The sequence below is a fragment of the Diplotaxodon limnothrissa genome, linkage group LG23 (assembly GCF_057381915.1).
Source record: "Diplotaxodon limnothrissa isolate DT_005_m linkage group LG23, D_limnothrissa_male_GT1.1, whole genome shotgun sequence".
Classification (NCBI taxonomy): Eukaryota; Metazoa; Chordata; class Actinopteri; order Cichliformes; family Cichlidae; genus Diplotaxodon; species Diplotaxodon limnothrissa.
The window spans coordinates 30,999,786-31,024,160 of record NC_140617.1 but is presented as its reverse complement, the minus strand read 5'-3'; the positions used below and the strand labels follow the sequence as shown (position 1 = coordinate 31,024,160).

The 24,375-nt window shown below is 39.9% G+C and overlaps 1 protein-coding gene across 1 annotated transcript in view; it reads right to left on the bottom strand.

Moving 5' to 3' along the window:
- Window positions 1–24,375, bottom strand: part of ncam2a (neural cell adhesion molecule 2a) — a 460,352-nt gene that overhangs the window by 18,286 nt on the left and 417,691 nt on the right. The window contains exon 15 of the mRNA XM_085347241.1: window positions 22,278–22,452. Coding sequence (XP_085203367.1) covers window positions 22,278–22,452 — 175 coding nt within the window. The remainder of the gene's footprint in view (window positions 1–22,277; window positions 22,453–24,375) is intronic.

Genomic DNA, 24,375 nt, shown 5'->3' with positions numbered 1-24,375 from the left:
CACAGAGCCCAGACCTCAACATTATTGAAGCTGTTGTAAAGGCTCACCTTTTAGCACATTCACTTCACCAGATGCACCTTGTTTCTTTTCCTCACCTTTGATTGGGTGTGGTGCTTGACCTTAATTGCACTCACCTATCACTCGTTATATAAGGACTGCACTCACCTACCCCTCACTCTTTCTTCACTCCCACATGGGGCGGCAGCTGAGGTGAGTTTCTCTTTGAGTTTCCTGAGTTCATGTATCATTTTGAGTTACTTAAATCCTACTTTGTCCTTTTTAGAGAGAGCAGTCCATGTGTGTCTTTCTTTCCTTTACCCGTTATACAATAAAACGACAAAACCTGCAAATGATTGATGACTGCTTATTCTCATTCTAATCGGATGAGCCCATGATGATGACTACTGAAACCCTGAACCTTCCTTCCTCCAAAACAGAAGCAGTGTGGGATCATGCTGACAGAGAACAGAACAAAAGGCAGAAACATCCAGAGAGTTCAGACTGTGAAGAATAAAGGTGGTCACACCAAGTATTGACTTTCAAGCTCATTAGAATTGTACAAACGTTTTTCCCCTATATACATTTCTATGTATGTGTGCATAAATTTGAATACATCGCTGCACGTAAATCCCAAAACGAATCAGGAAAAAAAGATGTCTCAAGACTTGCACGGTACTTTACTCTTAGAGCTACGTTCAAAGGTTCAAACTGTTGTTAAAGGAATCCGACTGGCATTTATATAATCTCATTCCTGCTCTTCAAAGTGCTTAAGATTACAGTTTACCCAAAGCCATATGGTTATATAGCCGTTTATTCAATATACTTAAAGTGCTTTATCTATTTCAGATCCATAGTCACTTCCAATTTAGTGTCACCAGTTAACCCAAAGCTACTTTCGGCTGCTCCTTTTTTCACAAGGTGTCACCACAGCGGGTACCCCACATATTTGATTTGGCAGGTTTTTTTTTTTTGGGGGGGGGTTTTGTTTTTTTTAACATCACAAGCTCTTCCTTGACACAACCCCAAAGGGATTTGGACATGCCTATTTATTTTTGTGTGTGTATCTAAACTCATCTTTCAATGCAAGCTTTTACAACTACACTTTCAGGTTAGGGACTCCGCTGTGGCTCTGTAAAAGTCTATCAATTTTTATTACAGAAAATTTTCAGCCTTCACCTTTACTATATGAAACGGGTCAGATCTCTGCGTAAGAAATTTTTAAATTGCTTTATTTAAATATAACAAATGTGTGTCCACGAGGCACATCAGGAGAGCTGCTAGAATGCCTTCCAATAATATGCCGGGAAGAGAGAAACATGCACATTACTGCTTACATGTGATCAACTACTATTTCCTGTTTTATTTGTTGGTGATGCCCAGTTTTTACTAATGTGCAACAAACGCTCATCTGGTCACCTAGAGTTGCCATAGTTGATTTATAATCTCAGAGTAAAGAGAAGTAATGAGGTCATTTCTGTTGGAGGGTCTTTCAGGAAATAGAGGGCAGTGCTGCCTTCCCCTTGCACTGAGTGATCACCTGCACTCAAACTGATGCAACGGCAGCAGTGAAAACCATCCTCTGTAATAACCCACAGGTCAGAGTGATAAACTGCCTGCGGGGCTTTGAGGGCAGAAGTTGCACTATGGATGCAAATACCCTTTGCTGGCTAAGAAAGGGAATTTTCATTGGATTTAAAGCTATTATTTATTCAAAGGCATGCTTCATTATCAAATGAAACAAAAAAAAAACTGCCATGCTTTACGTCTGAGTCACGTACCAAGTTATCTACTTGGATAACAAAAAAGGTTTGCTTCTGATCTTCTTTGAACTTTCTACAGTGCCAATAAAAAGGCAGTGATGTGACTTTTCACTAGTAGAAATGCTTATCATCTGTGATGCTGGCATCTCTTCTGGCACATGTTTCCCACAATTTAGACATCAAGAAAAGGTATCTGAAAGCTATCGTTTGCACTTGCCTTTTTGTATTTGGATATCCGGTCGTTAAGTCTGACGTCACTAGCCGTGTCTGGGCCTAAACTCCGCTGCAGGTCCATATATCAAACGATCACTATGGCATTACTGAGAGTTGAAAAACTGTCTAGTCTTTCATCTTTAATAAAATGATCAGCGTTCTGCTCTACCAGGTGTAACAATTGAGTTTAACATCCAGGCATCCATGAAAATGGAATTTATGACATTTAACGGAGTTAGAAGTTAGCCAGAAGTTAGCTCGCTAGCTTCTATCTAAATACAATATAGCATGTCCTGACTGCGGGGTTTTGGAAACAAATTAAAACGTACAGCTCTGCTATCACTTCCAACATAAATGAAGACAGAAAACTAAACAGTGACGTTTGTAGGGTTACTGAAGTTTGGCTAGCTGGTATATAATGATGTGCTACGTGACCGCTAGCGACACAGCTATGTTAGCATAATATAAACAAGCTAACTTTTTTTTCCACTCGATAAAAGTTAACGTGAGTGTTCTCGGTGGTCAGGAACAAATGTAATCGCATGGCAGGATGCTGTAAAAGGACCAAACTTCAGCCAGGAGAACAACTGAGATAATCCATCCACAATACGAGGTTAGTCATTCATATACTGCGCTGGGCTGTAGTTACATCCTAAGGTTTTAAAAACTGAGCTTAAATAAATGATTAGTGGTAATAAAAGCCGAGGGAGGTCAACAGTGATCACTGACTGTTTTAGGAGCTTTTTGAGATCAAATAGAAGAAAATACATAACATTAAACATGTTCACAACCCAAAAGCCATATTAAACTCGGACTACTTTAGGCCCGGAAGTAGGATTCGTCGCGTCATCCCTTATCGACCGGATAATACTCCAACTGAAAACTCCCAAAATCAATGTTTGTGCCTTCTCTTCCCCATGATGTTCCAAAATCAGGTGCACTATGATGCACAGGACATATATCCAACATCATTCACTATGCAGAAAGGGGGAGAGAGTCTATCTTTACCTCTGTGTCTATGGTTATATTTTCACTTTCTGTAAATGAGGCCATACTGCAGCATCACTGTGCTTTCTCTCTCCAACTTGAGGTCTGCCTAATAGAAACGCAGACAGGCAGTCCAACACTCGTGTGCTTGGCGCAGTCATCACTTCTGTATTTTGGACTGAGGATGGCAACAAATTTGACTTTATCTTGAAATTTACAATCTGGCTGTGGGCAGAGCACATAGACATGGAGATACTTTTTGGCTAACAGTTAAGAGTGTTTTGTTGATGTCAAAAAACAAATGGTGGCTAATTTTTCTGTTGTCACATTTTTATTTTGCTGTTAATTTCCAGTATTGGCTGACTAGTATTATAATTTTTCCATCCTTGTATCTTCAATCCATCCATGACTCAGACATAAATTCAAAGCATTGCAATAATTACTATGTTCCATTTTGTCCAACATTTTTCTTTCTTAACTACAGTTTAAATGAAGTCTTTTTTGGTCTAGAGTTATTAGTCCCTCGTACAAAAATTTCATATTTTAAAAGAGTGTTTCTTAAGTGCTGTTAAACAGAGCAAGGAATTTTTAACACAGCTTTTTCAAGTAAACTAAAACCACCTTTTCTTTCAAAATCTTCTCATATCCTCCTTTCTTCATTATTCCTTCCAACAAGATGACATTCCCTTTTCCAGATGCACCAAAGCAGCGTAACTAAATAATAATATTTCCAAGACAGTGTTTCATTGTGGGGGCTGCAGTGTTCTTTGGGTTATATTCCTCTCACTTCTTTCTCCAAACATAAGCAGGATCTCTGTGGCCAAATAGCTCTAGTTTCATCTCATCTGACCAAAGGATGCAGTTCTGGTATCTATACTCTTTCTCCAGGTTGCCTTTAACATACTTAAGTCTGGTTTAAAGGTGTCTCTTCTACAGAGTATTTCTTAGTCTTCAACCTCTCAGTCCATTCCTGAAGATGAGCAGGGCTCTAGTGCTAGTCTTCTTTGAGACTACAATTCCCAACTTGGCTAAATCCTTCACTACTGTCTTGACAAAGATGTTTTAAACCATTTATCACTTAAAAAAAAAAAAAAAAAAAAAAAAAAAAGGAATCACGTAACGTGCATTATAAACAGTGCAAGTTATACTCCAGAAAGGCAATATAAAAGAAAAACAATTGAAACAAACCAATGTTTAATGTAAAATGAGACGCTCATGTATTACTAACATGTGACAAGTTAACATCTGAAAAACTAATAAACACTGAAAAGTGTGGCGCGTTGCCGTGCATTATGAATGACGCACACTGTTTGAAATTTAATGACAGCCACTAAAATAAAAGTTCAAATGTAAAATAACAAAACAATAGATCATCCTGCTGTTTTCTTAAGGTTATCTGAAGTCAGTTTGCGGAAGCATTAGTAGGAAAGACCAGACCTCCTACTTGCTGCGTCCTCCAGCTTATCTGGGGAAACATTGAGTCTTTCCAAGGCCACCCTATAGAGGTAATCTCTCCAGCATGTCCCGGGTCTACGCCAGGCCTCCTCGTGGTACAGTAGGACAGCGGTCCCCAACCTTTTTCGCACCACGGACCGGTTCATGCCCCACAATATTTTCATGGACTGGCCTTTAAGGTGTCGCGGATAAATACAACTAAATAAAACTAGTACCGGTACCGAAAAAAAGACGATTTATTCATAACGCACGTGAAAAGACCCAGGAAAACCGAGTTAACGATAAAAACGATAACAAAATAACGCTAAAAACCGATAAAAATCCTGAAAACCATACATTTCACACCTGAGCCTCAACTCTCGCGGCCCGGTACCAAACGACTCACGGACCGGTACCGGGGACCACTGCAGTAGGACATGCCAAGCTAGAACACCTTAGCCATGATGCAACAGCCTTAGCTGTCTCCTTTTGATGTGGAGGTGTAGCGGCTCCACTCTGAACCTCTCCTGAATGACTGGTGTCCTCACCCTATTGCTAAGAGAGACCGCTGTATCTGCAATCTCATTCTAATAGTGTAAACAAAAAGACCAGGGGCCCGTTCTTCGTACCTCGCTAAGTAAGTTAGCTGGATTTGATTGTTGACGATTTCGCGTGATCTTGGATCGTTCGGTTCCCCGAAGCTCATCCGGGACTTGCTGTCATAGCAACAGAGCCGTAAGCGTAAACCTGCTCGGGAGCAGGTTTACTTTATGTAAACAGGATTAGATCGCGGCCACGCAGGTATGTCCGCTTCATTTATACGAAAGCAACAGCGATATTCCACCACTGTTTCACCATAAATAAATAACATCAATGTAACTAAAGACAATGCAGCACTTGATCCTTTTATTGATGTCACACAGATACATACAGGTCATTTCCTAAAAAAGGGAAATGTACTATTAACATTCTATCACATGTATGTGATTATTACAGATGTAATTCATATTTCAGAGTAGCAATTGCAAATTACTTTGTAATCAAGATGGGAGACCACGGCTATAAAAGCGAAGGTGGATTTGGGAAGCCTGTCGCAGCCATGTCCTGTCCGTATACGCGAGCCACCCATTGCGGAAGGTGCAAGATTGATAAGGAGAGTTTTCAGAATTCAGCGTATATTGCGGGACAGACAGGATCCGTTAGCTCAGCGCGACAGTGTGCTCATAGAGAGATATCGATTTTCCCGTGAGGATATTATTTACTTAACCAATTTGTTGACGAGGGGGTGCAGGACCACCACCTGTCTTTTTTTTGCTCTGCCCTTTTCTTGGTTGCTGTTATAAACAAACAGATCATTCCAGGGTCTCTTTTCAAGAGACGAAAAGCAATATAAGTGATAAATATTACCATTCTGTAGAATATTCTTATATTTCACTTTTACCTGTTCCCATGTTCTAGTGGGTCCTGTTGTGGCTCTAATGTGAAAGGGGATATAATATAACATATTATAATATAATATAATGTAATATAATATTGGATAATATAGTGTGATATGATAAATCTACCCTACCGCCTACTGGTGTTGGCCAGAGGGGCCGATGGCGCGATATGGCAGCCTGGCTTCTGTCAGTCTGCCCCAGGGCAGCTGTGGCTACAACTGTAGCTGCCTCCACCAGTGTGTGAATGTGAGAGTGACTGAATAGTGGCATTGTAAAGCGCTTTGGGTGCCTTGAAAAGCGCTATATAAATCCACTCCATTATTATTGTTATTATTAAATTACTTACGAGTTTAATTTGTCAGCAACTTTCTGCCAGCCCTCTCTCCTTGCTTTTGCAGCCTTTGCAGTGTTCCCTTGCGTTCTGATTAAACTCTGAAACTCCTGAAATCCCTCACTCAAGAGTTCTTGCTCTGCTGCCGAAAAATACCGAGCCGAGCGCGCTCCGTCGACATTTTCGCCGACCAATCAGAGGGTTGCCGATCAATGTTTCCACTATCGATGCGTAGCCCCTTTTACGACACCCAGTGATGTCCCATTACTGCGTCCAGCTGTACTAATCGTCAACAGCAGGTGTGTTCGGGGAACCGGATTAGCGAGCTCACGGTTAGCGCGATGGTTTGGTCTTGGATGTGTCATTTGATCTTGGATGTAGTGAGCGACGTACGAAGAACGGGCCCCAGACCTCCATTAACAGATTAGTGGCGCTTCTCAAAAACAATGCGCCATCTGGTGGGAGATAGCTGCATAACATTTAAGACACGATTTATCGTCATTGGGCATCAATTAAAACTTTTACAATTACATTAAATGACTAGTAAGTCTGGTCCCGGCCAGTGACAACAGTGACCATTAGGCGGCTAGTCGTGCACATCCCTAGTTTTTAAAAACATCTCTCACTAGTCTTTTGTCCAGTGTCTTTGAAATCATCCTACCAGGCTTGTTATTATACTGTGTGTAAATTGGAAGATAACTCACACTGTTAACTTGATGTTACAAGTTTTGAGCATTACAAAGTTAAAGCACATCATTTCACAGTAGTGGTTTGTGCTATGGCTCAGTTCAAAAGGTCAACATTTCAGAGGGTTGATAATGCTGACCCTGAACATTTTTATCTGTTACTGTATGCAAATAGAAATAATTTATGCTTTCTAAAAAGAACAGCATGTGAATTATTCCCATATCGTTAGCTTCATAGCATAATTGCCTAAGTCATTTGACTAAGTCAATGACTTAGGCACTTATGCTATGAAGCTAACGATATGTAAGATCTGAGTTCCAAATTGATGCTTAAATGGTTCAAGATATGTTCATATCTGCATAGATGCTACTTTATATGTTAAAGTAAGGAATTCTTTTTATCTTGCAGCTACCTGGCAAAACTTAGCAACACATTTTCCCCAAAGCATTTGTGTAAAAAAACAATTGTGTGTTTTTTAAGACTTAAGTTTTCAAAAACTTTCGACTTCTGCACACCCAGTGTTCATTAATTCTTATTTCTCTGCTCTATTAACTAGTTTACTTCCTCCTTCCGATTACTTGTTGATATATAGGCCCATTAGTACCATTCGGTGGCTAGACATCCAGCTTCTTGCGTGGCACCTGAAGCCATTCATACACATCTTTGACAATACAAACTCATTAGGTCTGACCAGTGATTGACTGTCTCTAGATGGGATCTATGAGAAAGTGACTCAATTAATGATGACCAAACGGGCAATCATTGATTAAGAAGGTAGCAGGCTGCGATAAACATCATCATTTGTGGAGGGGAGCAAGTCTTCCTCCTAAGTGCTCACTTTGCGATGTGACGAGGAGTGGAGAAGGGGAGTTTTTTTGAGGACATCCTCAAAAAACTCAACATTATAATTAAATCCTCTCTAGTTCGCGAGAGATGGATGGGTTCTTGTTTTCCGTCCATTTTCAAGGAGGAAGCAGATCAGCCCTGATGCGATTCAAGTGCCAGCGTAGAGGAAATGAAAAACCATGGGAAATTACTCTTAGGTTCGAAGAATATGGCATCCTTAACAATCAACCTCAAAAGACTTCAAAGAAATTCAGCTTCCTTTTCTGTAATTGCTGCTGTCTGGGGTTATGGCTTTTTAAGGAGTAATTCAAGTGTCTGTACCTTGATCTTTGCAGTTACAATTCAAAGTTTAAACTCTGCTTAAGCAGTTTCCTATGCATGAACAAAAGTTTAAAAGCCAAAAGGTTACAATGCCATGCAACCCCTGAGTGTTGAAGGTCCTACAAGACCCCACCTGAATCTTGCTGTACTTCACCACCAACAGTCACTTCCTGCTGTTGTTGTTGGTTAACAATGTATTGGCTTCTTTTCCATTGTTTTTCCTCTCTTCACTTTGCCCTCCTATCCCAGCTTCGGTATCTAAATAGTATTTTAACAGTGCAGTGTTGATTCATGACTGTTCCCTCACAGTTCTCAGCATCCCGACTCCCCAAGTCCACAAGATCTTTCTTGACTAGAGTTGGGATATCGCCCATACAAGCTGGTTGCAATCAGGCATCATTTCTGAAAATACTTCTATATTTTTTTCTGCCAAAAGGGCTTTCAGAAACTTAACTTTGTGAATATCAAGTGTTTTCTTTCTCTCCCAACAGAATCTGTCCTTAGAAGGTGTTTGGAGCTGAGACTCAATATCCTTGAAATGTTCAAAAGGATCTTTAAAAAAAAAAAAAAAATTAATAACTGACATCAAGGACAATACATGCAGATTTAAGTGTTTGGAGATGGAGATGGTTTCTTTACCCAAGTACTTTTTACCATATTGAAAGCCAAATGTTTTAGTGACACACTGGAAATGGTGCCACAACAGGTATTAATCTCACAATTCAAGTGGATTCAGAGACACCAACATTCACACATGCATATATAGTCTTATTATCTGTGCCTGCCCATTGATCAAATGCAGATTAAAAGCAAACGTGGCTAACGTGTCCTAACTTGGTTCAGCCTGTGTGTGATTAACAATATCTAAACTGCAATTGTAGCGTAAAAATATATAAAATGTTAAAACTTGGGAATCTTGGATGATTGAAAAGGATTTTCCCAAAAGCCTCTTTGCAGATCAGCTCCATGTTGCTGCACCTTTTATCCATTTCCCAAGAAAATATAAAGAAATCACTTGTGGTTAAAGACTTTTGCACAGTATTTCAGAATGCAATTGAATGCCACTGCACTTTAGTGATTAAAAAGGCTAGTCTGTGCATATTTATTTATTTGCATGCCTATTCTCTCCTTCAGTGATCTATAGTAATGCGCCATTACAACCGACACTGATACACTAGAGAGTGCACTCACTGAAAGGTTTTGTCAATAGCTGGTCGTTTGCACACTGCCACATCCAGAGCAGAGGGATGTCCACCCAGACCGGACTTTGTTATAGGTAATGTGAAGCGACATCATCCCTTCTGGACAGTTCTGAATGTAAATGTAAAGTCTTTGTATGTATAAGAATTTCGTCATTGCTGCTACGCGCACACAAATGTACACCTATGGGAACTACAAATCCTAGTTTAATCCCTGGTCACGGGCAAAACAAAGATCAGACAGTCTTCAAACACCATAAACCATCTGTGTGAGCCATTGTTCCTGCTCGCTTTCCTTTGCAGTAGCTGACATCAATTTTGTCTGATGTTAAAAGTGCTCCCTCGGAAATGCAATCTTTTGATCTCGACAGGATTATCTTTGTTCCATGAATAAATGAAGTAAACACGTAAACACCACCATTGATCTCCTATTATATTGGCCTTCTATACCCCAGTAAGTATTACAATCCGTATATTGACTGTGGTGCATTTTATACAAGGCAAACAAATGTAGGTCTTGGATTAAAGCTTTTACAATTAAAATCCCTGCGGGTCAGCTTTGCTTGTACATCTCTTGATGTCTGACAGTTTTGTCAACTTCAGTCTGAATTTTCAGCTTTAATCTGACAATCTTTCCAGCCACACATTCAACAGCAGATGCAGTTGTTATTTTGGAGTGGCAGTTTCAGAGCAACAGTACTTCAACTGATTATACCAAATGACGCAATCCACTTTCATATGGAGAAAAACTGAGCAAGGACTTCAGAGACTGCAGTTAGTAAACATAATGTAAATGATGCTTTATTATAATGCTCCTTTTAATCTCACAAATATATATTGGGAAGTGTATCAGCTGGTTCAGTATCAGCAGTAACAGCAAGTGATCGTGTTGAGAAAGTTGCATTTTTACACACTAAATGATTGAACAATAGTTTTCTTCATTACACTGCTTGGCTTTCATTTTGAAAATTGATGAAAGACTTGATTTATGTAACGGGCAGCTATAAAAGTATTCATTTCCCATTTTGATTTGCTGGCAACACTTCCAGGAAGAAGTTTCATTTGAGCTCCACGGGGGAGGAGAGAGTGCTGCCTAGATTATTTCTTCAAGTGCTTTGATGAGATTATTACGCACAAAATCTATGATGCCTGTTACTATCAAAGCTTTTTATGGCACATGACTGGAAAGAGAAGAAAGCGAAAGCCAGGAAAGAAATGCGGCAGCCACAACAAAGCTTAACACAAGCAGTGTCAGACTATATCAGGCCGCAGGGGCAGATTTAGGCATACTCGGGCATCATCGTGTCATATTTTTTTCTTTTTTATGTAAGCGAGAGTACAGCGATCGGTGCCAGGTGCAATTACTGTAAAAGCCTATGTGACTTTAGTCGCTTTCCACACAAAACAAATAAAAACAACGCCTTCTGTTAGAAAAGGTTTTCTTTTTTTTATAGTCCTATGTGTCAATCTGGTGTACTCCGAGGTTACAAAGAACATGCATAAAATAAAGCAATAAAATGCTGTTATTACTCTTAAATTGGCCCTTGGTTGTTTGATATGCACCACAGCATGAGGCACTGATGACATGATGCATTATGGGACTCAGAGAAGCCTGTTTTAGTGTCACCAAAGTTTACAGCTTATCATGTCTACATGAATGAATGAAAGTATTATTATAAAATATTACTCACAGTAAGCAATAACAGTCATGTTCATTTATTTCCACAAGCACGAACCTAATTAAAATGATTTTCTTTTCTGTTAGTCCGTGTGTAACCTTGGCGACTGCTAACACTTGTGTCATTTAAAATCATTGCAGTACAGACTCGGATCACAGAATAAACAAATAACCAAAAGATTTTTCTAATGTTTACTGTTTATTTAGTTTCCATTCTTTATTTTGTAGGCCTGTGACTAACGTTTGAGGCTTTGTGTTATCTGGGAACACATACTGGTGGAATCCCATCTGTTGTCACTTGCCTTGCAGCCATCAGTGTAATTCTGATTGATTCAGTAGCTTGCAGAACCACCTTTAGCAGCAATCACTTGAAGTAATCATTTTCTTAGTGACTTTATTAGTCTCTCATATTGTTGTGCAGGACTTTAGTCTCATTCTGTGATACAGTGTTGCTGCAGTTCATTAAAGTTTGTGCACACTTTTTTATGCACAGCTCTCTTAAGGGCCTAAATTAGCATCGATCAGATTAAAATCTGGACTTTGCGTCATTGCAACACCTTGAATCTTTTTTCTTGTTTTAGTCATGATTTCGTCTGATTTGCTGCTGTGTTTGGGATCATTGTCCTGTTTCTTGACCAGTCTTTAGCCAAGTTTAGTTGCTGGACAGATGGTCCCACATTTCACTCTAGAATACTTTGGTATACAGAGGAGTTTGTGGTTGACTCCATGATCCATGATCTAAAAGCTCAGACTTTAGACTTCTCTAAACACAATTCTGGATATTTTGTTTCTACTCTTGGCTCTGTGTTCTGACAAATGCGGAAATCGTTTACATGGTGATCGCAGGTACACAGGTCTGGCTGTGAGCGCAAGTGGAGCTGTGTTCAATTCTTTTGATTTTGAAGGGCAGCCAATCAAAAGAAAGCTTAGCTTTAAGGGAACAGGAACCAGAAGGAGTTGCTTCTGACAGCATAACTTGGGTACAGTTATGCTTTTTGTTTTTAGGATTTTATTTTATGTTATTTTATAGACATGTGGGACAACGTGCCTATAAAATAACATGGGAAACATGTGGGACAGTTTTCCAATTTCACTGTACTACTGTACTAATTGTGACTGTGCAATGAAATAAAAAGAGTTATCATATCTTATCTTATGGTCGCGTTTACTGAGCAGTGAGTTTTAAAGCTGGAGCTTGAGCTTAGATTGAACAGAAATTATGCATTAATGTAGCAATTCCAAAATCCAGCCTTTTCTCATTCCCAAGTTGACCAACAGAAACATGACTGGGATCAGAAGCTTTCAATCAGTGATTTTCACTATTCAACTGTTTTCGCGCTGCTTTCAAGCCATTGTGTAAACGTCTAAATGCATTTGAAAAAGGAGACTGCAAAAAATCTCTCCACCAAGAAAGCAGTTTGGTTGACAAGCCAATAAAAGAATAAATAAATACAAACTGGTGTTAGAGAGACAATGTTGTAACTGGGTAGGGAAGAAGGACAGCTTAGTGGTTGAGAAGGTGAAAAAAAATATTTTCGTTTGAAAGAAAAAACTAAAATAAAATAAAAAGATGGAAAGGAAAGGGAGTAAATTGAAAAGTGTTGCAATCAATGGTGTTTTTCTTAAAGAATTCTCTGTAAGCAGGACGTGAAGAAGGTTATTCAGCCTTTTACAAACTAAAATAGGATGGAGAAAGCAGATGGATGAGGAGGAAAAAAAGAAAACACCTACTGAATACAGTAGCTGCATAACACACCGAGAGAGAACTGAGGAGAGAATGGCTACTGGGAGATAGAAAGTACCGATATAGCCTGACCCTATTTTCTGTTTTGGGGGAAAAAAAAGAAATAAACACAACAATTAGAAAGATGGCCCGCAACTGAGACTAGGAGAGATTTCACTTCTAATATTGTTCATTGGGATAGATGGACTTCTTTATGTCTACTTTAAGTCACTGAAGCAGAGAATGTAAAGGTGGAGTCTTTCCCTTTTTCTTTGCTAAAGCTGTATGATCAAATCAATATGATTTTGTCCGGAAGTATCAAGATGCTTTTGGTCAATGAAAGTTAAACCTTAAAACAGATACACCCAAGCTATCAGCTGGACTGGGTCAGTGGTTTAGAAATGGGAGTAATTAGAGTGTCCTGTGAAATATAACCAAGAGACAATGTTTGATAAATGACTGAGTTCTCTGTGAAAATCCTGCTCCGTCCTTGCTGCGGGACACGACAGCTTCCTACCCTCTGTGTCTACTGTAAGCCCCTTTATTGCCTTCGTAGACGGAAAGCTCAGCCGACTTATTCTTTCAAACAAACACATTAGGAGGAAAAGTGTTTTTTCCCAATTTCACCCTCTTCTCTCTCCCAGGCTCTTTCCCACGATGCACCTAACAAGATAGGACAGCCAATCGAAGTGACCCGCCTTAAGCTTGCCGTTTCCCTTGTCTTGTTTGCTGTTTGAAAAGAAGCCCACACTCTTACAGGCTATTTAGCCAGTGCAATAATGACAGAGGCAAACATCCAAAATAGCACAAATGGATGCGGTAAAAGGCTCCGAGAAGAAAGCAAAACAACACTGAAGCAGCCGTCCTTTGATTTTTTTTTCCTTTTAAATCACATGTGAAATTGGGGTCTGTACGCCTGCATGGGATCAATGAAAGAAAAAACATTTTTATGTTTCTGTATCGCTTCACATATATTCCAGCTTCAAAGTGTATCCATGTTGCATGTTATACACTTCAAAGATATTTTTGCTTTACTGTGCATGTGTGCATTTGCATAAGTGCATGTTTAACAAACTGTGGAGGATTTAGTAAAACAAAACACTGTAGTTAGCTAAAAGCTAGAGTTTTAGCTAGCTAAAAGTAGTAATGTTTTTAAACAATAACGTTAGGCTAACAGACTTGTGGCATTGTTTTGTGATTATGTGTGTTCAATGTTCCTATTCCCTTTCAGGAAAATTTAATTTATGTGTTGTCAAAGGTTTGTCAAAGGTTTGTAACCGAAAAAAAGAAAATTTATTCATAACACACGTGAAAAGACCAAGGAAAACCGAGTAAACGATAACAAAATAACGCTGAAAACTGATAAAAACCCAGAAAACCATACATTTCACACCTGAGCCTCAACTCTCGCGGCCCGGTACCAAACGACTTACGGACCGATACCGGTCCGAGGCCCGGGGGTTGGGGACCGCTGCTTTAGAGCAGTGGTTCCCAAACTTTTTTCGTTGGGCCCCCTTTGTTTTACAGAAAAATGTCCCCCCCCCCCCCCACCCCGCGCACACGCACGCACCAACACGTCCTCCAACCACACACACCCATATTTTGCTCCATTGCGGTTTATTTCACACCTCAAACATTTAGAAAATACAAGTAATCTGCAGGTAGTAAGAAAATAAACTACTAACTCTTTTACGCTACGTCCACACCTACACGGGTATTTTTGAAAACACAGCTGTTTCGTCGACACGTAAACAGCGTTTCGAATCACCGAAAACTGAGATTTTAAAACCAAAATGGGTTTAAAAACATAAACAGCTGTAGGATACTGTTTGTCCGTGATTTAGACAGGGGGAACAAATCGTGGCAGGATCAGCCTCATATTATTTGTATCCCACTGTAACTTTACTGTATAAAGAGCTAACATCTCCAAAATGTCAGGAGTAATTAATCATTACAACAAGTGTTTGTGAACTAAAAATTAAGAATGTGGGATACTGTTTGTCCATGATTTGGAGAGCCCAGTGCTGCTCCTGACAAAGGGAAAACCAGTTTTGCAGGGGAGACCTACCTCGGCACTTGTGCAGGTGAAACCAAAGGGAAGATATGCTTCACCATATTTTCTAGTCTTTGGCTTAGAATGAAGTTGGTTTGGAAACATATTCAGCGATGCTTCATCTCCTGCTTTGCGTTTCTGTAGGCGCCCAGTGCTAGCAGTGTCCAAGCGTTGTTTTTTTTTGTTTTTTTTTCCCTTTTCATGCCGCACCCCCCCCTGCAATGGCTCTGCGCCCCCCCCTAGGGGGCGGGCCCCACACTTTGGGAAGGTCTGCTTTAAAGAGTCTTAGCTTACATGTGTGCTTATTTCATATTTTCAGTTGTTACCCTCCACGGCTAAATAAATCAGTTTCAGTAATGTATGGGCTCAAAATGTGGTCATATATATTTTGTACTTGTAAATCAGTTTTGTACTTGTAAATCGGGATTTTTATGTGTAAAAAAAAAAAGATTTGTGTGTGCGTAAAAAAACATTTGTATGTGTAAAAAGAATTTGTGTGTGCGTAAAAAACATTTGTGTGTGGACTTAGCCAAAAAAAACCCTGCAAGTTACAAGTACGAATTTTGACCCTATTTTTCTTCCTTTAACCTGATTGGTCAATGCCATGTCAATCACAAATGTAACAATCCAATCAGAGAACAGATGGGTTTGGCTGTCGGAGGGGCGCTTTTTTGAACTGCAGGTCCTTGAAGGGTGATACAGTTTGAAGCTGGAGGATCTCTATATAAATATCCGATAGCAGCTAGGTCCCCTAACTTTCAGCAGCTGTTGAAAGGATAAATCTGTGTTATATCAGTGGTTAGAAATACCATTATTACTTTAGGATTAGTTTAACACAAAGTCAGGGCTGACCCGGGACCATTGCTGTGAGTCACAGTGCGCAGCATAAAAGTCCTTTCACATCGGATGCAGGAAGTGCTGCAGCTACCTGTACTAGATGCACCTGCTGCTTGTCGTTTCTATCTCTGACTTTATGTCCTCTACAAGAGTTTGTTTTTTTTGCTAGTTCTTCAAATGTTCAATAAAAACATGTATGCTAATTCATAACGAAGAAAGCTTTGTAATGAAGACTGTCATTTCCAAAACACTGTCGTCGTCGTCGCCGTCCCCCCGCGGTCCGCAGCGCTGTCGAAAAGGCTGTGGAAGTCCCTGTATTAAACACGTAGACCTGTGACACAGAAACCACCAAACTCAGACGACCACAGACTGTTTTCCTTCGTGGTGATGAAGGAAAACGCTGGGTTTTTCATGTAAAAGGGCATTTATTCCCTTCAAAGACCTGCAGTTCAAAAAAAGCACCCCTCCGACAGCCAACCCCATCTGTTCTCTGATTGGATTGTTACATTTGTGATTGACATGACATTGACCAATCAGATGAAAGGAAGAAAAATAGGGTCAAAGTTCGTACTTGTAACTTGCAGGTTTTTTTTTTTTGGTTTTTTTTTGGCCAAGTCCACACACAAATCTTTTTTACGCACACACAAATTCTTTTCACACATACAAATCCTGATTTACAAGTACAAAATAATTATGACCACATTTTGAGCCCATAGTAATGTACTGATATACAAGAATGGACATAAGGGGCTTCTTTCAAAGAAAAAACTATGGTAGTGCAATATGGAAAATGTTATTTTAGATATTATGCTTTGTATGTTGTTCAGTATATTTCAATGCAAACAGGAGGAATTTCAATACACAGCAGTATATTCACAGTTTAAACCAGATACTTACATACACTTTATGGAAAACACAAGAAAAATTTTTTACTGTACAACATCAATTTAGAGTAAACCTGTTTTGTTTTGGATAAATAAATATTGAAATATCTTTTGAATTAGTTAAATGTCAGAATAAAGAGAGAGAGAGAGAGAGAGAGCTGTCTCTCTTTTCACTTTCATCAAATTTAGGAGTACATATACACTAAGTTTATTGTTAATTAATAAGAAAACTCCAGACGATTCCATTCTGAGCTGAAGAAGCTTCTGATAGGTTAGTAGAGTCCATGGCTGTATCCCAATTCAGGGTCTGCAGCCTTAAAGACCGCATTTTAAGGCCGATTACGTCACAGCGACGCGACGAAGGCTGTCCCAATTCGAAGGCTGCTCGAAATGCGGCCCTCAAATGCGTCCTTCATTTCCCTGAATTTTAAGGACGTGGCTTCATGGCCCAATATATCCCAGAATGCATAGCGCGGCGGTGGGTGTGGATAATTTTGCCGAAAAAAAACGGCGGATGAGGGGTGCCCGAAGAGTAAACTTTAAGTAAGTACTGAATATTATGTCACTTATTTATGTGCAAATGTTTAATAACGAAGAACATTAAAACATTACTGTTGGCCACATGTCGGCAAAGTTATGTGACATTAGTGACGTTTGTACTAACTTGGTTTTAAAGCCTTTACTTTAAAATATACGCGTTAATAGCTGACCTTCATCTTACAGAGAATGATCAAAGCTCATGTAGAAACAAACAAACAAATGAACAAATGATTTTCTCCTTCATTTCTGTCAAACAAAGCTGTATGAAACATTTCCAGCTGTTAGTATCATGGTTGCTAGGCAACCTGGGCAGCGCAACGGAGGCTAGACCGTCCCATTTCACAAGCCTCGCACTTCCGGCCTTAGCGGTCTTTAAGTACGCGGCCCTTGAGGATCGTTGAGACTGCGTACTTTAAGGCTGCAGACCCTGTATTGGGATACAGCCTAACTCTTTGTTTTGTCTAGGCTCCACCTCCTCTGTCCTGATTGGATGCTGCTCAGAGTCCGGCTAATTGTTAATCAGCAGAGCACTACTTAAGGCCTGTGGAGCTGTGCTTCTGTGCCCTCTGGCCATTTTGGTTGCCATACCTGTACAGGCTTGCATGCCTTTGTGATTTGTATGTGCATTGTTTTCATGTTCAGACTGCTTGTAGGGGAGAGCTGCCTTTTGTTTTGACATCCCGTTTTCTCCTGTTTATGTGTTGTTAGGTAGGTTATGGTTATAGGTTGTGTATTTTGTTTTCTTTGGAGTTAGGTAAGTTTCTTTTATTTTTACATCTGGGATGTTTTGTTTGTTACGTTGGCCTTGGCTCTCCCTGAAGTTATACCTCAGTCTGAACCCAAATCTCATCACCAGCATTAAATAAACCTTTTAAAGTTATCATCTTGGCTCCTCCTTCACTATCCACCTTTATGTTCGTCCATTCAACCCCCTAGACTAGCCAGGGGACGTAACACCTGTGGATCCATATAAGGCAAAACACAGAGCCTGTTTCTTTGACATGGGAAAATCAAGAGATGTCAACCAAAACACCAGGAAAAGAATTGTGGAGCTCCATAAGTGTGGCTCAATTTTGAATACAATTTGGTGCCATTTACAATTGATAGTTTCTCTCTTTACTCTTAAAGTTAACAAATATGTTTTTTATATTTATCAATCTAAAAAAAAATAAACATTTAGTCTGATTTGATGTTACAATTAAAAAAGTGTTTGTGTTTTTACCTGAAGAGTTTGTAAATATCTGGTTTCAACTGTATATTTGATGATGTTGGTGTTTGGCTTGATTGTCAGCACAAAGAGGGAGAGAGAGGAACAGAGAGGGGGAGAGAGAGAATGACGACAGAACAGAGGTGGAACAAGAGCAGGTGAGACAGATGTTAGTCAAATGGTTGTTTACCAAAAGTATCACCGTATCATAGTCATACTCATGTATCTCGTACCTAGTGTTTCTTTTTAGGTTTGTTATTTTTCAAATTCTATATTTATTAAGTTATGCAGGCTTGTTTGCACAACAAGGCTAAATAATTATATAAACTTTTCTCAATCTAAATAGTGGACTTTATAATAATGGATTGGATTTATATAGCGCTTTTCAAGGCACCCAAAGCACCTTACAATACCACTATTCATTCACTCTCACATTCATACACTGGTGGAGGCAAGCTACAGTTGTAGCCACAGCTGCCCTGGGGCAGACTGACAGAGGTGAGGCTGCCATATCGCGCCATTGGCCCCTCTGGCCAACACCAGTAGGCGGTAGGGTAAAGTGTTTTGCCCAAGGACACAACGACCAGGACAGAGAGCCCAGGGATCGAACCGGCGACCTTCCGGTTACAGATGCGATTCCCAACCCCCTGAGCTACGGTCGCCCCTTTTTTGCAATGTATGTAATTACTATGCACTTAATGCAGACATTATTAAAATTTGGGCTATAATGGTTGTATTGATGTATAGCAACTTGAAATGCTCCAAAAAATGGCTCCACAACATGTAAAAATATAATATAAGCTCTGGCGGACTTGGTTCTATGGTAGGTCTTAAAGGGTTAAGTTGCATATGTTAAAAACATACTACAGCTAGCAAAATAGTTGGTCAAAATTGCAGCTGTTACTTCGAGTGAGCATTTTGCTGTGTTCAGTTTAAGACAGCACTACTCTCACTAAATTCACATGTTATACAAGTACTCTACATAGTGTACTTGCATAGTGTGTATCATACAATAATAGTATCACAATTAAGAAACAGTCACAGTCATAGAAGCTAGCTCAACTTGCTAGTCAACACTAGCAGTAAATCATAACAATTTTCCAATCAAAAGATAATTATTTATTTCTAAAGATAAACCTAGAACAAACAAAAAGAAAAAAAAATCTAAATGAATACTACACAGAAGATGCTGCAGTAGCTGTAACCATCTTTGTCTTTAGAATTTTCTAGCTTTTTTTGCCCTCCCCGAACAAAAAAACAAGAAGAAGGCTCAAGTCAAACTATCAGGAGAGAAACAAGCACATACACTGTTATGCAGCAGAACAGCGCAGTCTCAACATAAGAATACCCAAGACCAAGAGCTGAAGAAGTTATCTGTGTCTGTATATTGGCTTATGTAACCGTGTGCGTGTCGCTCTTTCAAATGAGAAGCGAGCTCGACTAGAGACGTTCCATCTGCGCTCCATTCTCAATGAATTTCAGCAGAATTGCAAAGCAGCACCACAGGAGGACCATAAGATAAACAGCGAGCAAAAACAAGAAGAAAAGAATGATATTTTAGAGAAGAAAAGTACAGCCTGAGGGTATTTTCACTCGTGCTCTGCTGGGTTTCTTTGAAGCGAACCGTGGTGTGATTGTAATACTTGTGCTGTTTATTAGAGCAGACGAGAATGAAGCCCTAGCAAGGATGCCGACAGTCAGAGTACCTGAACAGGAGAACGGTGATACATTTACAAGAACCTTGAGGTGAAAGCATAAATAAGAACAGTCAAAAAATATAATTCTGATAAAAACAAAAAGCAACAATATTAGCATCTTGACATGTTTGGCCAAATGCCAAAAGGGCAAATACAATAATACAAGGCACATTCTTTACGGTGACAAATCTTAAAGCAGAAAATACTTGGCATTTTTGCATGATGAGTGGCTACAATCTACAGTTAGATTGCTGACTATTCTCCAAATGCTATTTTTTGATATGCCATCATTACAAGAAATTTTGTTTTGGCCATTTGCTTTATAACCACCGCTCAGTTTATAATGTTGGGAAATATTTACATCCCTTACATTTTAGGTTCTTTTTTTGGCCAGTAATTGGAACAACATTAAATATGTTAAATTTTCCCTTAGTTCCTGCTTGCATTTTATCCAGGGACATTTGAATAGACTGTCCAAACACATGAGACTGACATGTTCTGGACTTCTTTCCAATGATTTCTAAGCAGAATTGTTGTTGTTCATTTTCTGAGATTAGATCCTAAAAAAAAAAGTTAGATTTGACTACTGTAATTCATTATTATCAGGTGGCTCTGAAAGCTCCCAGAACAGCTTTCAGTTGATTCAAATGTTGAAGTGAGACTACTGACAGAGACTAGAAAGACAAATCATATGTTTTTCATCTTGGCTTCTAGAGTTTCTAAAAGTATAATGGGAGGCTTCAACTTTCAGGCCTCTCTCCTGTGCAACCAGCTCCCATTATGGATTTGGGAGACAGACATCTCTACTCTAAGATTAGGCTTAAAACTTTCCTTTTTTAATAAAGCTTATAGTTAGCGTTGGATGATATGATCCTGAACCTCTCCTTAGTTATGCTGCATTAAGCCTAGGCTGCTTTGAGCTTCCCATGCTGCACTGAACACTTCTTCACTCACTTCTTCTCACTCTCCATTGGTTTATACACCATTAATCATTTTAATCATTAGTAATTATGAAACTCTGGCTTTTTCCTATATTGTCTATGTGTCTTTTGTGCTGCCTTTCTAATATTCTAGTGTCTTTACCCTAGAATATAAAGCCCCTTGAGGCAACTCTGCTCCTAATTGGTGCTTTCTAAACAAACCTAAGTTGAAACGAATTTAACCACAGGTGCTTTCCACATCCAAGTTTCATCCACTTTTACTGCTCCATCATATTACCATGTTTTTAGCAGCATGGCTCAAGTTTCACAGGCAGAAAACAACTCTCTTTTCCCCATCAGGACTTCAGCGTATGTAGCACTAGCCTCAGGTAGGCAGACAGAAGCAGATGGGTTACTCCAAGGCGAAGCATCGTGAAAACAAAGTGAAAGACATCTTTTTCTTATTTTCATCTATAAAGACTCAAAAGGAATACTATAAGCAAACTACTTCATTATTATTTCAACAGCATTTGTATAGAAAAGATACTGTCCAATGCTGTCCCAGCGATCACTGTGAACACTGGAACTGCTGACTGTGTCGCTAAATGGGCCACATTTATAGTCTTTCTGTTTTTGGGACACCGACATCCACCTGTCCCTTTCACCTCATGCAACTGTGTGCGTCTTGTCTCTCAGCTTGAAAACCTGTGGTCTCGACTAAGCACTGGTGTGCACAAGCCCTGAAGCAGTTTTAAAGGGGACTGCACTAATGCACTGAAGTCAAGGCTGCTGCTCAAGCTTCCTGTAAAAAAACAAAACACTCTTCCCTTAATCGTTTGAAAACGTGATCCTGATAATGGAAATCGCTATCCGAGTACAATATATTTTGGGAGCATGATCCTGTTAGAGATTACTAGTTTGAATAGTTCATCCTTTACAGCTTCTTTCACTTTGTGGAGTATTGCTCTAACACTTAATATCTGTTCTCCAAACTCTCCAGTTAGTTGTTTTGTTTGCTCACTTTTTCTTATGCCTTCAAAAAACTGGCCAAATGTAGACAATCGGCTGTCAAACTAAGGACGTTTTGGCTTTTCACAGAGGAAAAATTCTCAGCTTTTCAACGCGCCTTTAAAAAACTTCGGAGTAAAGTGCTTCTCTGTGGGATTTAAACCCCATTCGACAATCATACAGAGAGAAATCTGTTGCCGGAGAGGCCAGGGCACTATTTCTGAGATGACAGCAGCATCATCATTTGTCCAGAAAGCAAAGCGGCAACAAGGCCTGCTGCGTTTTCAGGCTCGCTTTATCTTGACTGGAACATCTTGCTCTCCTGCTTTTGTTATCGTCAGCGCTCCTTCTAGTGGCACGACTGACCCACCACTTAACACAACAAGTTCAAAAGTGTTCTTTGGGGACTTTCAAAAGGCATTTAAGAGCAACTCAAAAAGGCATCTATGAGAAAGTGGAAATGTTAAAAAAGGGCAAATTACAAGCTGACGTTTTCCTCTATCATGCTTTTACCTGTAATGTCAGGTTTCTGTGGCATGAAGAACTGATAGAAGGTGGGCTCCGACAGGCCTTTCACGTTGCGCGCTGTGATTTCCACTTCATATCTCGTGTTCCACTGGAGCGGGTGCAGCAAGGCATGGTCCTTCGCACCTGGAACGAGCTTGGTCATCCACTGTTCCTCTTTATCCTGGCGGAGGGAGGGGTAAGAGAGGGATAGAAAGATAAAGAGTATCAAAAGACACCCTTATTACCTGGTTTTAATCAAAGCTCTATGTTTCACTTTGAATCAAAGGCGATCAGCGAAAGTGTTGTTGTATTTGATAAACAGCAATTTACCCTTTGTGTTTTTAATCTGGGAGTTTTGAGAGTTACTACAATCAGGCTCGGTTGTGAAACGCCCCCACAGATGTGTTTGAATAGGTATAAAGAAACAGTAATCCTGAGCCTGTCATCGGTATCACACAGTTCTCTTTGTGGCCTCAGCCTTTTGTCTCTACTCCTTCCCGAGCCTTCATAAAGAAACCAACTGCAAACAAAGCACTGGAAACTGAAGAGTCAGTCTGAGAGCGTGGCGCTGAAAGCATGCTAACTGTACTGTGTGCTTATTAGTCTCACCTCCTTGGCAATTTTTTCCTCCCTGAGTTTGAGAACCATTAAAAACGGGATTTTACAAAAGTCAAGGTGCAGGACTTAAAAATATGTAACATTTCATCTGAATTGTAAAATCCTGACTAACGAGTCTGTGCAAAAACTGTGTAGCAATCCCAGCAGATCAGCTGATCTCCATGCCAACTCACATCAACCAATGGATCGGGTCCCTTCTACTGTAGGGCTTGCCATTTAAGCTACTTTGCAACTAAATCTACAAGCTGCTTTGCAACCCACTTCTATCCCTGTACTTTTCTGCATTCGCAACTCCATCTATTTCGATAAGATTCCCAAACCACTGGCAGAATTGATAAATGGACTAGCTCTTATATAGTGCTTTTGTACTCTACTTAAACACTCAAAAGCTTTTATACAACATGCCTCATTCACAAATTAACACTCATTCACACAGTTACTTTTTGTAATACCTAAGTGCCTTCTATCTAACTTTCACACACATTCACTCGACCATGAACGCATTGGAGGGTTCAGTATTTTCTGCAAGGCATGCAGACTGGAGGCTGGAGCAAGCAAAGCGCAAACCACTAACTTTCAAACTAGGAGAACCTGTTCTATGGCCACCTCATAAACTGAGAGAGCAGATCCTGAACATGACAGAGCCTCCACCGTGTTCTACAGATCGGTATAGATACGCACTCTAGTACCTCTCCCCTGACCTACTCTGTACATTTTGACAACGACATTCCTAAAATTTCAAGTTTGGATTTATCAAAACACAACAACAAACAAAGTCTGGCTCCAATCAAGAAATGATGATACTTAAAATATCAGCAAAGATCTCTTTTATGTTGACTCAAAAACACACAATTTCAGGGTGAATCTTCATGAGGGTCAGCAATGTCATGTCTGATGTCAGTGAGGTAGCAGAATAGAGTCAATACCTCCAATTATAAATGCCCGCAGATAAAAATAAGAATCTTCTGCCTAAAGCGATCCCTACTGAAATGCTGTCTGCTTTCAGGCTCTCTGTTCCATCCACAGTGAAGCAGTTTGTGTGTTCCTGACGCCAGACAGGGGCATTAGATTAGTGGGGTGTGAAACATCTTCACTGGCATCCTTTTCGGCCTCCAAAAGCCTCATTGAGACTCCCTGACCCTCTTTTCAGCAGCATGGTTTTATTATTTTAAATCTCTGCCGCTTTCTCAATGAGACAGAGAAATGCCTGCTTGGACACATTAGCACTGGGGAGATAGGAGATTTGGACCAGCCTAAATCCACTTAGTCCTGTGGAGAGTTTTTGTGCGAGTGCCATCTATTCTGCTTCCTGGCCTCAACTCAGTCGCTCCTCTTATCTTGTGAGTTTAAGCTGCTTTTTGCATTTTAACACACACACACACACACACACACACACACACACACACACACACACACACACACACACACACACACACACACACAATATCAACTACTTGCTCACGTGTGTACCCCCATTTAGAACAAG